General features: G+C 38.5%; 1 protein-coding gene across 1 annotated transcript in view; it reads left to right on the plus strand.

Annotated features, from left to right (window-relative positions):
- Positions 1-15,081, plus strand: part of scin (scinderin) — a 124,020-nt gene extending 108,939 nt beyond the window's left edge. Inside the window, exons 14-16 of the mRNA XM_052015922.1 lie at positions 763-840; positions 2,031-2,091; positions 13,609-15,081. Coding sequence (XP_051871882.1) covers positions 763-840; positions 2,031-2,091; positions 13,609-13,781 — 312 coding nt within the window. The 3' untranslated portion in view covers positions 13,782-15,081. The remainder of the gene's footprint in view (positions 1-762; positions 841-2,030; positions 2,092-13,608) is intronic.
- Positions 15,082-15,492: the final 411 nt, after the last annotated feature.

The following is a 15,492-nucleotide window of genomic DNA, read 5'->3' on the forward strand; positions in this document are numbered from 1 at the left end:
TTCATTGGCTGTGGAGTAACTGCACTTCCTGGGATGGATTTGAAATTCTAAGTCCATATTTAATCTTTGCTAAGTCAACTACCTCAACTTGAAGGCTTTCATATCCAAGACCAAAAGCTTGACAGACAAGACCAAAATAAATTAACAGACTATGAGTATATTCATGTTAATGAGGATGGAATACCCCATTCATTGTCACTACTGCCAGCTGACAAATGGATACTTGAGTGAGATACTAAGGGAATATAGTTGCCTGTTGAATTGCATGGCAGTAAAAGTTAACATGCACAGGACAAGAGGGAACAAGTTGTGAATGTTTTACTTGAATTGGAATAATTCCGTATGGAAATAAATAGTTATGAATTTTTACTACTGTACTGAATATGGTACAGCTGTGATTCTCTAAAAATGTGTTAGCTTCTGTTCTAGGAGCCATCTGCTTATCACCTGCAAACCAAAATCACATCAACCTTAAATCACCTGCAAACCAAAATCACATCAACCTTAAATGCTGTAACTGTAAACAACTACATAACTATTATCTATAAGAAGTCACTTAGCTTCTGTAACAAGTCACGCAGGCACAGGGCTTAATATAGTTTAAACTCAGCTGGTTATACTATGGTTCTGACATCTGGTGCTGTAGACATAGAGTCAATGAATATATTCATCAACTAATGTTAACAATGTTAGCACAATAGACTGAGTTCATGCTTCTTATCGATAAGCAATGTGATAACAATAATATATTCTTTGCTCTAGATTGAGGAAGTTCCAGGGGAGTACACACAGGATGACTTAGCTGAAGATGATGTCATGTTATTGGACGTCTGGAATCAGGTCTGATCAGAAAGTCTTTAACCTCATTCATATAACGTGGATAAAATTCAGCTTGCCCCACTACCATCAGAAGTTAAAAGCTTAGTATTTTTGCTTAGATATATTTGTAATGCCCACTGTCTTTCTCAAATTCTTTAAAATTGAGCAATCTAATTCCTGGACGGTGTGCTAATTTTGGACTCTGGTTGCTCAAATTCATAGCATCAGGTGACCTTTTTCAGTTTCTCAGCTTTGGGCTAATTCAGTCTAAACTGAACAAAAAAATTCTGTGCTAAATCAAGTTAGCTGTATTTTAACATTGCTTAAAAAAGAGGCAAAATAAAACCAAATGTTGCCTTCGGTTTAAATGTTGACACTAGTACCAAATGCTTGTCTTTCAGTTGGCATTCATTTTTTACAGTAGTGAACATTCAGTTTAGGATTCAAAATATTTCAAGAACATTTTCTGTTCAATAGGATATGGAAAATAAATTTTCTATTAAATGTTTTAAAGTATAAGCACACCTATCCTTAATTATAGCTGTCCTTGAAAGCAAGTTTAAGGAAGTAGATGTTGCGGTAGAGGTTTCCATCTTTTTCTACAGTGAAGCCCTAAAGGTCAAAAATGGTTTGCTTCCACAGAAGTTCTATCTGACCTGAGGTGGCTGTACAGACATGAGATGTACAAACTCTGCAATAGTGTCACCAAAGGAGCTTTTGTGTGCTGGGGTGTAAGAAACCAACATTGGAAAATGCCTGTGCACAAATTCTTTTAACTTGGAGTGGCCCTGTATACAAGCTTTACATAGCAGGATCTAGATTAGTGACGAGGAAATCGGAGATGATTTGAGATCAAGCTCTGCTGCAGCCACTATCTGCTTTCCGAGCCATTGAAACTGCATGTATTGCCATTGCAAAGCTTATGCCAAACTTCATTAGTTAGGTATTGTCAGGGTTCCTGACAGGTCTTCACAGATATTGAGGAAGCCAGGAATCATAGACCCTACCATGCTTCACATTGTCATGGTACCCCTTTACACATGTATCCATTGCCCAGGCTTTACTTTGTAAATGTGCAGTTGGACTGTAGAAATAAAGTGATCTGCATGTACAGTAGTCAACATACAATGTGAATATTGATATGATATTGAAAGTATTAATGAAGGGGGGAATATTTAGGATCTTTAAAGTAACTGTGCATTAATATTTAGGTATTTGTTTGGATTGGAAAAGATGCCAATGACGTGGAGAAAAAGGAGTCAGTAAAATCGGGTAAGTCTGCATTAACCTCGTGTGTCACTCAGGACAATCATTTTCTAAGGGTTAAAGATTAAAGAAGAATTGATTTATCAAAATGAGAGATAATGAAGTGATATAGACAAAAGGGTTCATCTGGCCCAGGAAATGCAAATGTTATTTTGTTATTTGCACCCGTCACTGCTCCCCAACACTACTGCATCACATCCTTGCCTTTAAGTTATTTCAATTTTCTCTCCTTACTCTTCTTAATTTGCTTGAACACTATTTTATAAAGACAAAACATTCTTACTCTTCCACCCAAATCCCAAGTGGAAAGCCTTAGGCCTAGAAACTTAAGGGCCCATTGCTAAGTGCTTGGGGTAGCAGGAGGAACATAAGTTGGCAGAGTGTTTGTCATACTGATCCCTGATAGTGGACCTCAAGTCTCCTTGACTTTGCAGAGGAAGGAAAATCAAGCACATCCTGTGTCTCTCAATGTTGCAGTCAGTATATTTCTGACTGGAAGTGTTGGTGAGCTTTCCATGTGCCATTTTGTGGTCTTAACATGCCATTCACTGCCAAAAGAGAGACACAGTTTCCAGCCCTTCAGACTATGGCCATTACCCAATAATTTTGCCATGGACAAACCCAAATTCCTTTCAGGAATTCACACACAAGAAGTTTTCCAATGAGGTGAGAGTATATAAAAATATACAAATATTGGCAGCATAGATAAAAACCTCTGGTCTGTGTACCTATTATATACAACCGCAAAACATTTTGCATTTTCATATGCAAATGTCATTTAACATAGAAGCCACACACCTCCCTGTAGGAGATGAAAATCAAATAAAAGTGTAATTAGAGGAAAGGGTTGTGGGAAATTCCTTTTCTACTCTCTTAATTTAAGAGTTTAACTCAGATTACTGTTGTGTAATCCCTCTTTTTGTTCAAGATGATAACTTTCCTGTCCTGTTAAGATCAACCAATCAACACACGTCATGGATTAAACAGGGCCAGTTTATTGCGCATTGGTTTGACAACTAAACATGGGAAGCTACCAAGCATTCTTTTGAAAATCAGCCTGGCAGTTTTTTTGTCATTTTAAACCTGTAGAAATCTGTGTGCCCGAAACTTTGCTACTGTCTTTAATGTATATAGCACAAGTATATTCTTGCTTGAAAGTCATGCATGTCATAATATATAAGATATTTCGCCAATGTAAGTTGCCTGTTCCAATTCACTCCCATAGCAGTGCTTTCATTTTATCCCAGTTAAATAGAAGTGTTTACTGCAGCTTTTTCTCCTACTTTAATATCTATAGATTTTTTTTTAATTTTGAAGCTGTTGTAAATTAATAGAACACAGGAACAGGTCCCTCGTCCCATGATGCTGTGCCAAACTAATTAAACTAGTAATTAAATGCCTAACTAAACCAAACCCTTCTGCCTACACAAGGTCCATATCCCTCCATTCTCCGCATATTCATGTGCCTAAGTAAGAGCCTCTTACATGTTTCTATCATATTTGCTCTATTACCACTGTTACAAACCAGCAACAAATGAAACACACTGAGTCATGATTCAGTGTTAAAAGCTACTTTATTAATAGCTACTTATGATAATAAGAAAAATAAAAGTAAAAATGTTAGAATGTTAGAAGTAAAAATGTTAAACCTTAAACATTAACCCCAAAACCTAACTTGTAGTGTGTGTGTGGCAAATTCCCAAACTCCAAGTCCAGGAATGGTTCTTTAAGTTCAGTTCAGCAAGCCATAAGGTGAAATGTGAGCAAAGGTTTCTTCAACAACCACCGCTGACTGAAGACAAAACGTAGATGTAGAGAGAAAAGAGAGATATTACAAAATCCAAATGTTCCACTTTGGAACCCAAATGACACCTCAGTGTCTACTCAAATCGTGGCCGTCCACACAAATACCTGTTTCCTTCTACAGGTCAACAACAAAATGAACTCCACTGCTTTGTTCCGAAGTATCTGCCACCCCAAAAGGCATCCGAGATGTGGCCGTCCACACAAATACCTGTTTCCCTCTATAGGTCAACAACAAAGTGGACTCCACTGGATTACTCCAAAAATCCATACGTGGGTTATAGTGACAGACACAGTTATTGTTTCTCACCCATCAACAGAGAAACCAGCAGGCTGGTGTCTCTTCTACCCCTCTCTCTCCTCTGACTGACTTCAACAACGTCCTTTATCTTCTGTTGACGTAGGCACGCCACACACACACACACACACACACACACACACACACACACACACACACACACACACACACACACACACACACACACACACACTCTGCCCTATCTTAAAGGGATGTTCACCAATAGCAGCCCAGTCCACAACACCTCCCACCTAAAAAGAATTTTTTTCCAAAAAAATTCAACTGCGCATACAGTTAGTAATGTTAATAATTATCATTCCACACAATTACAGAATATCAGATTAGTAAGATACATATTTCCCATTTAACATCGGGAAATGCAATCAGCAGTTACGTTATCTTTGCCTCTAATGTGAGTTATCATGAGGTCAAACTCTTGCAAAATTAAACTCCAATTTAACAGCCTTCTGTTCTTGTTTTTCACTCGGCTCAGAAACACCAATGGGTTATGATCTGTATCCACAGTCTGTGGTTTCTGAGCAGTGCAAACATATACACCGAAATGTTGCAAGGCTAAAACAAGTGACAGTAATTCTTTCTCCATGGTGGAATAATTCTTTTGATGCTCATTAAATTTCATTGAAAAGTAAGCTACAGGATCACGGTCACCCTTCTGCAACAACATAGCTCCTTCAGCTTCATCACTGGCATCTACTGCTAATGAAAATGGCTTTTCAAAGTCAGGTGATTTCAGCACAGGATGGTAGCATAAAATGGCTTTCAGCTTCTCAAATGCTGCTTGACAAGGATCTGTCCAAACAAACTTCACTCCCTTCTTCAGAAGATTAGTTAAGGGAAGAGCAATATCAGCAAAATTTTTACAAAATTTGCAATAATATCCAACCATTCCCAAAAATCTTCTAACAGCCCTCGTACCTGTGGGAACAGGGAACTCAGATATTGCTTGAACTTTTGCCTGAACAGGAGCTAATTTGCCTTGACCTACAACATAACCAAGATACGTCACAGTGGCATGGCCAAATTCACCTTTAGCAAAGTTAACTGTAAGGTTGGCTTTGGAAAGTCTTTCAAACAACCTTTCTAACACAGAGATGTGATCCTCCCATGTAGTCGTCACTAAGTCGTCAATGTAGGCATCTGTATGTTTTAACCCATGACTCACCGAATTAATCATTCTTTGAAATGTTGCCGGAGCATTTTTCATTCCAAATGGCAACACATTATATTTATACAATCCAGAAGGGGTTACAAAGGCAGAAATCTCCCTTCCTCTATCTGTTAATGGAACACACCAGTACCCTTTTAATAGGTCAATCTTTGTAAGAAATTTAGCCTTTCCCACTCTGTCTAGGATAGGGTAAGCATCTGACTTCGTTACAGCATTCACTTTTCTGTAATCTGTGCAAAATCTAACAGTTCCATCAGGCTTAGGCACAATAACACAGGGCGAACTCCAGTTTGAAGTGGAACATCTAATAATATCATTTTCTAACATATGTTCAATTTCCTGGTCAACAAGTTTACTCTTTTCCACATTCATTCGAAATGGGTGTTGTTTGATTGGTTTTGCATCCTCAACGTCAACATCATGAGTAATTATCGACATTCTGTTTGGAACATCTGGGAACAGATTTTTAAATTTTAAAATTAATTCTCTCATCTGTTGTTTTTGTGAAACTTGTAAATGGTCCAACTTTGTTTCAAGGTTCTCCAGGATATTTTGGTTTTTTAGTTTTGATGGAACAATATTTGGTCTACATTGGCCTTCCCCAATATCAACATCAGATATCTTAGGAGCACATTTTTGACATAATATCCAATTGGTACTTTCTCAATCTCATCACATGAGAGTGCTTCTTCTCTCAATTCAGTCTTTAGTCTGTTCGACCATAAATTCTTTCCTCGACAAAGACAAATCTTTATTTTCAGGCCCAATACAAGGATTTTGATCCTCCAGTGAAGACAGAAAAGTCTCAGACAAGTCATCATAATTTGCCTCCTGTTTAGGGCTGTCACAGGGATCAACATCAGGCTGCACAGGACTATCAACCTTGACTAATTCTTTAGCTCTAGCTCAAGTCACCGCACAGGATGGATAAACATCTGGATCATTCTCAGACTCATCAACCCTTGGTTTGGTCGTTAACCGTACCACAGGGACAAATTCTCCACCTGCAAGGTTATTCCCCAATAACAAAGAAACTCCTTCCACTGGTAAACTAGGTCGTATCCCTATCTCGACAGGTCCTTCTATGAACTTTGACTTTAAAACCACCTTGTGCCTTGTGCAAAGGGACAGACATAGTGTCACCTGTAACACCTCACACTAGATTTACCTCACCAGTGTCAGTTTCTTCCCCAAAATTTAAAACACTGTCCAGCAAGAGAGATTGGCAAGCCCCAGTATCTCTAAGGGTTTTCACTGGCACCTGGGATGACCCATCATTCAGTTAAACAAAACCCTCCGATACATAAGAACGGAATTCCTTCCTCACCTCCTCTAACTTTTCAGCCTTTACCTCTGGCCAGGACTGATCTTTAACAACATCCCCTGAACCTTTTTGATTTTCGGGTTTAATTACCTGAAAACAAGCATTGGGCACAGCCTCCTTCCTTTTCTTCAAAAGGGCACAATTAGCTATCACATGACCAGGTTTCTTACAGTAATTACAAGTACGCTCAGCAGGTTTCTCCAGCACTGGTTTCTTTTCATCCTTCCCTTTTTGATTACTTCTCAATTTAATCTCCGGTTTACCTGGATTGTCCTTATAACTCTTTTGAAAGGTTTTAGGTTGTCCCCATTTGGATTTATGGGTTAAAGCATAATCATCTGCCAACCTAGCAGTTTCTTGTAAAGTTGCCACTTCCTTCTCATTTAAATATGTTGTTATTTCAGCTGGGACACACCTTTTAAAGTCTTCCACTAAAATCAATTCTGTCAATTTATCATAATCCCCAACTACATTTTTAGCCATGCACCATCGTTCAAAACATATTCTCTTTCCATTGGCAAATTCCATGTACGTCTGATCTGCAGACTTCTTCGAGTCTCTAAATTTTTGCCTGTAAGCTTCCGATACTAATTTGTAAGCCTTCAACACGGCTTGTTTTACCTTTGTATAATCAGCTGCATCCTCAACAGACAAAGCAGAATAAGCTTTTTGAGCTTTAGCTTTAATCACACTCTGTAACATAAGAGCCCATCCTTCCTTTGGCCAGATTGAACTCACAGCAACCTTTTCAAAATGTTGGAAATACTGTTCAACCTGATCTTCCTCAAAAGGAGGGACTAATCAAACCTCCCTACTGGCTATAAAACCATCATCAGAATCAGCACTTTCGTTTCATTTCTAACTTCATCCTTTTCATTTCCAACTCCATCTTCTTCATTTCCATCTGGTCATCTATCTTCCTTTGTTCTACCTCTAGTTTCCTTTGTCCTAACTCGAACTTCATTCGCGTTTGTTCTAACTCTATCTGTGCTAACTGCACCTGGGCCTCTGTAAGCTCTGGTATCCTCCCAGGAAACTGCTCTACCTCTTCTAACTCTTCCTCCTCCAACTCCCCCAACTCCACTGGTTGAGAAGTCACATCAGAAATCACTGGTTTATCTCAGGAAACTTGGCTACCTCACTCATCTCAAACACTTAATTCTCCAAATAATAGTCAACTATCATTTTATGAATAACTGCTTTTTTCATAGACCGCTTTACTGCTTTAAGGTTTAACCTTGTAGCAATTTTTACCAAATCATCCTTTTTCGCCACCTGCAATTCTTCTTGGGTTGGTGACTCCAAAAATGCATCAATATCTGTTGCTGCTGGTTTCCACACACACAAGCCAATTAAAAAGAATTTATCAGACCGACCACAATCAGTCGTCCACTAAGACCCCAATTTGTTCAAACTCAGACCTCCAGTACCAGTCTTGAGTTCAATTTCAAACCACCCTCGTCAATCTTTGGATTGATCCCGGACGAATCTCATCAATCTGGGGAACTATCCCTGATGAATCTCATCAATCTGGGGAACTATCCCGGACGACACTCGTTAATCTTTGGATTGGATCCCGGACGAGCCCCCAATTTTGTTACAAACCAGCAACAAATGAAACACACTGAGTCATGATTCAGTGTTAAAAGCTACTTTATTAATAGCTATTTATGATAATAAGAAAAATAAAAGTAAAAATGTTAGAATGTTGGAAGTAAAAATGCTAAACCTTAAACATTAACCCCAAAACCTAACTCGTAATGTGTGTGTGGCAAATTCCCAAACTTCAAGCCCAGGAATGGTTCTTAAAGTTCAGTTCAGCAAGCCATAAGGTGAAACGTGAGCAAAGGCTTTTTCAACAACCACTGGTGACTGAAGACAAAACGTAGATGTAGAGAGAAAAGAGAGATATTACAAAATCCAAATGTTCCACTTTGGAACCCAAACGACACCTCAGTGTCTACTCAAATCGTGGCCGTCCACACAAATACCTGTTTCCTTCTACAGGTCAACAACAAAGTGAACTCCACTGCTTTGTTCCGAAGTATCTGCCACCCCAAAAAGCATCCGAGATGTGGCCGTTCACACAAATACCTGTTTCCCTCTACAGGTCAACAACAAAGTGGACTCCACCAGATTACTCCAAAAATCCATACGTGGATTGTAGTGACAGACACAGTTATTGTTTCTCACCCATCGACAGAGAAACCAGCAGGCTGGTGTCTCTCTCCCTCTCTTCTCCCCCTTTCTCTCCTCTAACTGACTGACTTCAACAACGTCCTTTACCTTCTGTTGACGTAAGCACGCCCCACACACACACACACACACACACACACACACACACACACACACACACACACACAATGCCCGATCTTAAAGGGACATTCACCGATAGCAACCCAGTTCGCAACACCACCCCTGGCATTCCAGGCACCCACCACTCTCTATGTAAAAAACTTGCCTTGCACATATCCTTTGAATTTACTCCCCTCACCTTAAATGCATGCCATCTAGTATTAGACATTTGGACCCTGGGAAAAAGATATAGGCTGTCTACTCTATCTATGCCTCTTATAATCTTACAAATTTCTATCAGGTCTCCCCTCAGCCTCCGTCGCTCCTGAGAAAACAAGCCAAGTCTGTCCAACCTCTCCTCATAGCACACGTCCCCTAATCCAGGCAGCATTCTTGTAAACCTCTTCTGCACTCTCTCTGAAGACTCCACATCATTCCTATAATGGGGTGACCAGAATTGAATGCAATACTCCAGAAGTTTTATAAAGCTACAACATAACTTCCTGACTCTTGAACTCAATGTCTTAACTAATAAAGGCAAGCATTCCACATGCCTTGTTTACCAACCTATAAACTTGTGAAGCCACTTTCAGGGAGCATTCAACTTGGGCCCCAAGATCCCTCTGTACATCAATGCTGTTAAGGGTCGTGACATTAAATGTGTACTTTCCCTTTACATTTGATCTCCCAAAGTGCAACACCTCACACTTGGCCAGATTAAACTCCATCTGCTGTTTCTCCACCCATATCTGCAACTGATCTATATCCTGCTGTATCCTTTGGCAATCTTTTACATTATCCACAATACCACCAATCTTTGTATTGTCTGTGAACTTACCAACCTGCCCATTCACATTTTCACGTATCACAAACAGCAGAGGTCCGAGTACGGATTCCTGTGGAACACCACTAGTCGTGGACCTCCAGCCAAAATTTTAAGTCCCATTGACCACTACCCCTGTCTTCTATGGGCAAGCCAATTCTGAATCCAAACAGCCAAGTTTGGATTCTCCTCCGGGTGCTTCGGCTTCCTCCCACATTATACGGGTTAGGAAGTTGTGGGCATGCTATGTTGGCGCCAGAAGCGTGGCGACACTTGCGGGCTGCCCCTAGAACATGCTACGCAAAAGATACATTTCACTGCGTGTTTCGATGTACATGTGACTAATAAAGATATCTTATCAATCTTCCAGATGAGCCTACCACGAGGAACCTTGTCAATCACCTTACTAATAGCCGTAAATTCCCCTGGACCCATGACACTTAAAATAACTCTTTGATGTTTAAAAGTTAAAATACCAAATAATTAATTTCCTTCTGGTTGTAGTTCATTGTGTAAGCATGGAGTTAACACTTATGATTGCATCCTTTGTGTTATTTCCTGCATCAGATGTGTTTTTTTCCATCAAAGTAACAAGAGGAATTGAGAATATGCACTGTACGCAGCTGTATGTTTATTCTCTGTAGGATGTCATTAATTTCTAAGATCCAGTTTTTACATCTGTAACTTGGACTTGCAATATTTTGTTCTAACCAAAATGGTGTTCATTGAATTGCTCGTACTTCTGGCATGAATTGAGTATCCACTGGAAGTATGAAGATCGAGCAAATTATAATGTACATCAGTGTGTTGTCAGTGCCATTTTGAAGCTTAATATGCTCTTAGCAAATGCTCAGTATTGCAGTGTTATGCAGAAAGAAGGAAGCACTCCCATCCCCTAACATGACCAGTAGCAGTGCTATTGAAATCAATCATCGGTAACTTACAAGTTAGTGGCTGGCTGTTGCCATTATTCTTCAAGAGTTTGATACTTACCAAAATGCTTTGCAAATTGTAAAATTCCAGAGGGAATAGATGCTGAAGGTATTCTTGCTGACGTCAATAATTCTCCACTAACCAGCTGCTACCAGACATAACTGCATTACTATTCATTCCCTTTGGAATACGTATGCCTTGGAGCAATTTTCCAACTTGAACCTCAGTGGAGAACAACATGTAAAATGTTTGCAATTTTAAAACGATGTCCACGCTCAAATATGTCACCACTACAACAACCCCAGGGCCTCTTTACCAGTAACTGTACCAGTGAACATGTACTAGTTCCTCCTGGGCTAGAGGAGCAGACATTTGCAACATCACAAAACTTATTCTTGTGTAAGGGAGCACAATGGTGTCTCTAATCAAAGTTGACATAGATAACTATAAGTGAAGAGAATCCCAGGGTGCCATTGTACATATTAATTTGTAGATGCTGCATGTCAACTTTTCCAACTTTCCCATGTGTTTGAACAGAAAGGGATCCACAAGTGACCATTGATATGCAACCAAATGCAGAGGATTTTGCAGGTCTCTGCCCATTATCCCGACAACACACATGTTCTACGATAATCTGCTGTGCCATTTGTATTTGAGGCATTAGAGTATGATAACTGGGCACTGACAACATAACTCATGTCTCTAGAACACAGTCCAAGTCAGGGAAATTGATTATCTCAATGGTTCCACATGCACATTAGACTCCAACTCACTGGACATTCATCTATGACAAAGTATGCTGTCAGATTATAAAAAATGAAGTGGAACACAGTTAAGTTTGGTTTTAATCTACCATCTACACATGATTTTCCAAGACAAGTCATCTTGGAGCAAGCAAGAGCAGGAAATCTTGATGACTTTTGCTTCCATAACTAACAACAATTGTATTAATTGTCATGCCACTGTGCCTGAAATTAGCTAACAGAACACAGACAGGGGATTGGACCTTTGAAATCTAAATGGTGCAACCTCTCAATGCTTTATATTAGCTGAACCATTAAGGGAGAATTTTCTGTTCAATTATTTAAAGCTATTTCCATTTCAAAGCATTTACTTTATACAGTTTTTTTTTTCAAATCTAATTCCAAAAGAAATGAATAATAAAAGTTCAAATGAACATTCCAAAACAAATTCAAATGCTGTGGCAGTCAACATTTAGAGTTATGCACATTTTTCAAATGAATTTCTTTTGGTGCTTTCACCAAGCACCTGCTGAAAATAATGTTACTAAGCAATGGTTAATTATGAGACTCAATTTACATGTACATAAATTTTCTGTTGTTTGTAGGAGCTAAGTATTTCAAAATTCTACAGTAAAATAAATGGTTGATACTTATTATGCATCTCATGACTTTATAACATCATTTAAAATATCAATTTTTGCATTTTGAAAAAATGCAATTTTTTTCTTTTTGCCTATGTGAACCAGACTATTTTTACAATCACTCAAAATACCATCTTGACAGGCACAGTGTTTTAAAATTATAACAACTACATAAAATAAGATAGTTTCACAATGCTCAGCAAGGTGTAGAGTTATTCTTTTTCTTGAATTTGATGCAGAGAAAATAATACCAGAATGACAAAGGCATACCCAGGAGAATATTAACAGGCATTTGAGTTCTGCACAGAATATCTGTATCTCAATAGGAGACAGCAGCAAATTAAATAAGATTAGATAACATCAGTTTAAATGTTAACAAACTAAAGCAAGACAGACATTTGAGCCTCAATAAATAGGTTGTAGTTAATGCAGTATCGATCACTGTCATGTCACCTGTGTTGGTGTGGCTTCTTTCAAGATCTTATTACTCAGTCTTAAAGCCTGAAATAAATCCCTTGAGTTAAGTAGGAAGCTTAGAGAGAGAAGGAAATGTAGCCTTCAAAATGAGGCAAAATCCAAATTGACCAAATTAAACTAGGTTCAACAATCAGAATTCAGTTATCTAATGGGGCAATATCTGCCATACAGAGACACTACCTACATTTTGTTATGAACCAGAAAAAAATAACTTAAAACTGGGATATATTGTATTCCATTTCCTGTAATCTCATCCACATTTCAGGGAAATGCATTCCATTTATAGGTCAGGATTTATTTGTGTAATTTAAATCGAACTGCAGCAAGTAAAAGTGGCTGCCACCAGACTGAATAGCTAAAGCCCCCTTGTTATCCAATGTACGTGCAATGAGGGTGTTCCACGGACACTATCCATTTAGACTTACCTCAGCAATTAGGAATCCACTTATGGAATCACAGAATAGGCTCTGACATAAAGAATGTGGCCCATTCAATCTCCTTCCACTAATACTAAACTCAAACTTTAATTATACCAAATCGCCATGCAATAGGTATATCCAGCGACGTGACTACATTCACCTTGCTGCCCTAGTGCATTGTATAAATTTGTATTTTCTGTCAAGACAAATATTTTTTTGAGGTCTGTCCTCCCAAATGCCTCTTTTCAAGCTTGAAGATTTCTAGCATTATTTCCAAGACTCTTCATGCTACTGGTGCTGTAGGCAGTGTTCCAGGTTTAACTCTCACAAGTGCAGAAAACCTCTGGGGATTTCTGCTCATTTATATGATTTTCCATGGGTGTCTGCAGTCCTTTCTTTGAAATTAAGGTTGATGAGCAAGAGAAGCCCTGTGGAAATTCAGCCCTCATGAGAAAATTGGATGGGCTCTTCCATTCCATGCATTTATATGCTTCAACTGGAACATTTCCAGATTCAATGACGAAATTGCCAGGTTTCCACACAATTATAACATTTGATCTCTTTCTTCCTCTCATCAGCAAAACAGTACATTGATTCAGATCCTTCTGGAAGAGATGAAGGGACTTCAATCATTATAGTGAAACAGGGATTTGAGCCCCCAACCTTCACAGGATGGTTCCTTGCCTGGGACGCAAACAAATGGGCAGGAGACCATGTGAAGAAAGCTATGTCTTCACTGAAAGTGGCATAGAATTCAACCAAGCCCAGCTGATTACATGTAACATCCCATAAAAGTCATATGCAAGCCTAAAGTTAAATGTTGCTTTTCAAAAGCTTTGGTATACTGCTCATAATTTGCAAACTTTTTTTCTGATGTGTAGTATTTGCATTCTGTGATTATTCTTAAATAATAAAGCTAATGGAACAATTACAATATGTGTAAACTTTTAAGAAGTTTGTAATGCATACTTAAGGAGTCACTATTAGACCAAACAAGTCTCAGTCAAATTGCTACATGTACATTAATACATTACTAAAAAATTTCCAGAATGAAAAGTTGGAAATTATATAACTTAATATTAAAGCAAGGATTGGGCTGAATTTACATGGGAGTTTGCATGAATTTTCCAGAATGTCTGCAGCTCTTCCATTAGTTGCACAGGAAATTAGGACATACAGAACCAAGGGTAATCCATTTGACCCCTCATACCTGCTCTGCCAATGAATAAAATTGCAGCTAACTTTTTACCTCAGTACCACTTTCCTGACTAACCCCACATTTGTTGATTCCTTTAATAACCAAAAATCTTGTATATACTGAACAACTGAGACTGCACAGCTCCCTTGGATAGAGGAAAAGACGTTTCTTCTCACCTCAGTCCTGAATGACTGAACACCTATCTTTCAAATCACGACCACTGATTCTTACCCCACAAACATCATCCCTGCATCTACCATGTTTAGCCCTCTGTGATTTCTGTTTGTTTCAATAAAATCAACTTTTAATCTTATCAACTCTGAAGAGTACAGGGCCAATCTACATAACCTCTTCTGATAGGATAAACTTCTGGTCCCATGAAGTTCCTTTGGTGCATTCCCTCTATTGCAAATATATCCTTTCTTAGATAGGGAGGTCAGACCTCTACATAGTATTCCAAATGAAGTCTCTTCAGGGTCCTATACAAATTGCAATAGGACATCTTTACTCTTGTTCTTAAGTTCTCTTGGCATATAGGCTAACATATCTTTGGTTTCCTAATTACTTATTGTACCAATTTTCCAGGCACAATTCCCCAGGACTCTTTAAAACTGCAGTAATTTGGTTCCTAATCAGCAAAGTGCTCATTTTAATGGATTATGTTAGATTGATCTGCTCTGTATAACTTGAAAAACTGATGTCAATAAATTGTTTCAAAGTTGATACTTAACTATATGATTTTACAGTGCCCTGAATCTACTGCTGTATCTTACCTGTAAATTTTCTTAAATGAATCCTGCTGGATAGTGTCATGAAGGCATAAGTTTAAAGAGTAAAGCTTATTCTGTAACTATTACTGACAAAATATTGTGACTGTTTTCATTGCCACATTACCTTTTATTTTGTTGTCATTATCTCCCTTTGGTTAGTTTAACTAATGGCTACCATTTTCTGAAAAGCAAAAAACTGTAGGTGCTGGGACTCTAAAATAAAAACAGAAATTCCTGGACATACAGGCAGCAGGTCAGGCAGCATCTTTGGAGAAAAAAAAGAGGGTTAGTTGATGTTTCTGGTTGATAACCACAGAAAGTTCATCATTAACATTGTTTCTCTCTCTGGAGATGCTACCATTTCCTCTATCCTTCTGTAATATTAGGAATAATTAGGAAGAAAATTAATAGCACAAAATCAGGAACTGTGTATAAGAGAAAGTCCATCCAATATCATCCACCTTACACTATTGCCAAACATTAAAGTTCCTACA

This window comes from Pristis pectinata, chromosome 5 (genome assembly GCF_009764475.1).
Source record: "Pristis pectinata isolate sPriPec2 chromosome 5, sPriPec2.1.pri, whole genome shotgun sequence".
In the NCBI taxonomy this organism is placed as follows: Eukaryota; Metazoa; Chordata; class Chondrichthyes; order Rhinopristiformes; family Pristidae; genus Pristis; species Pristis pectinata.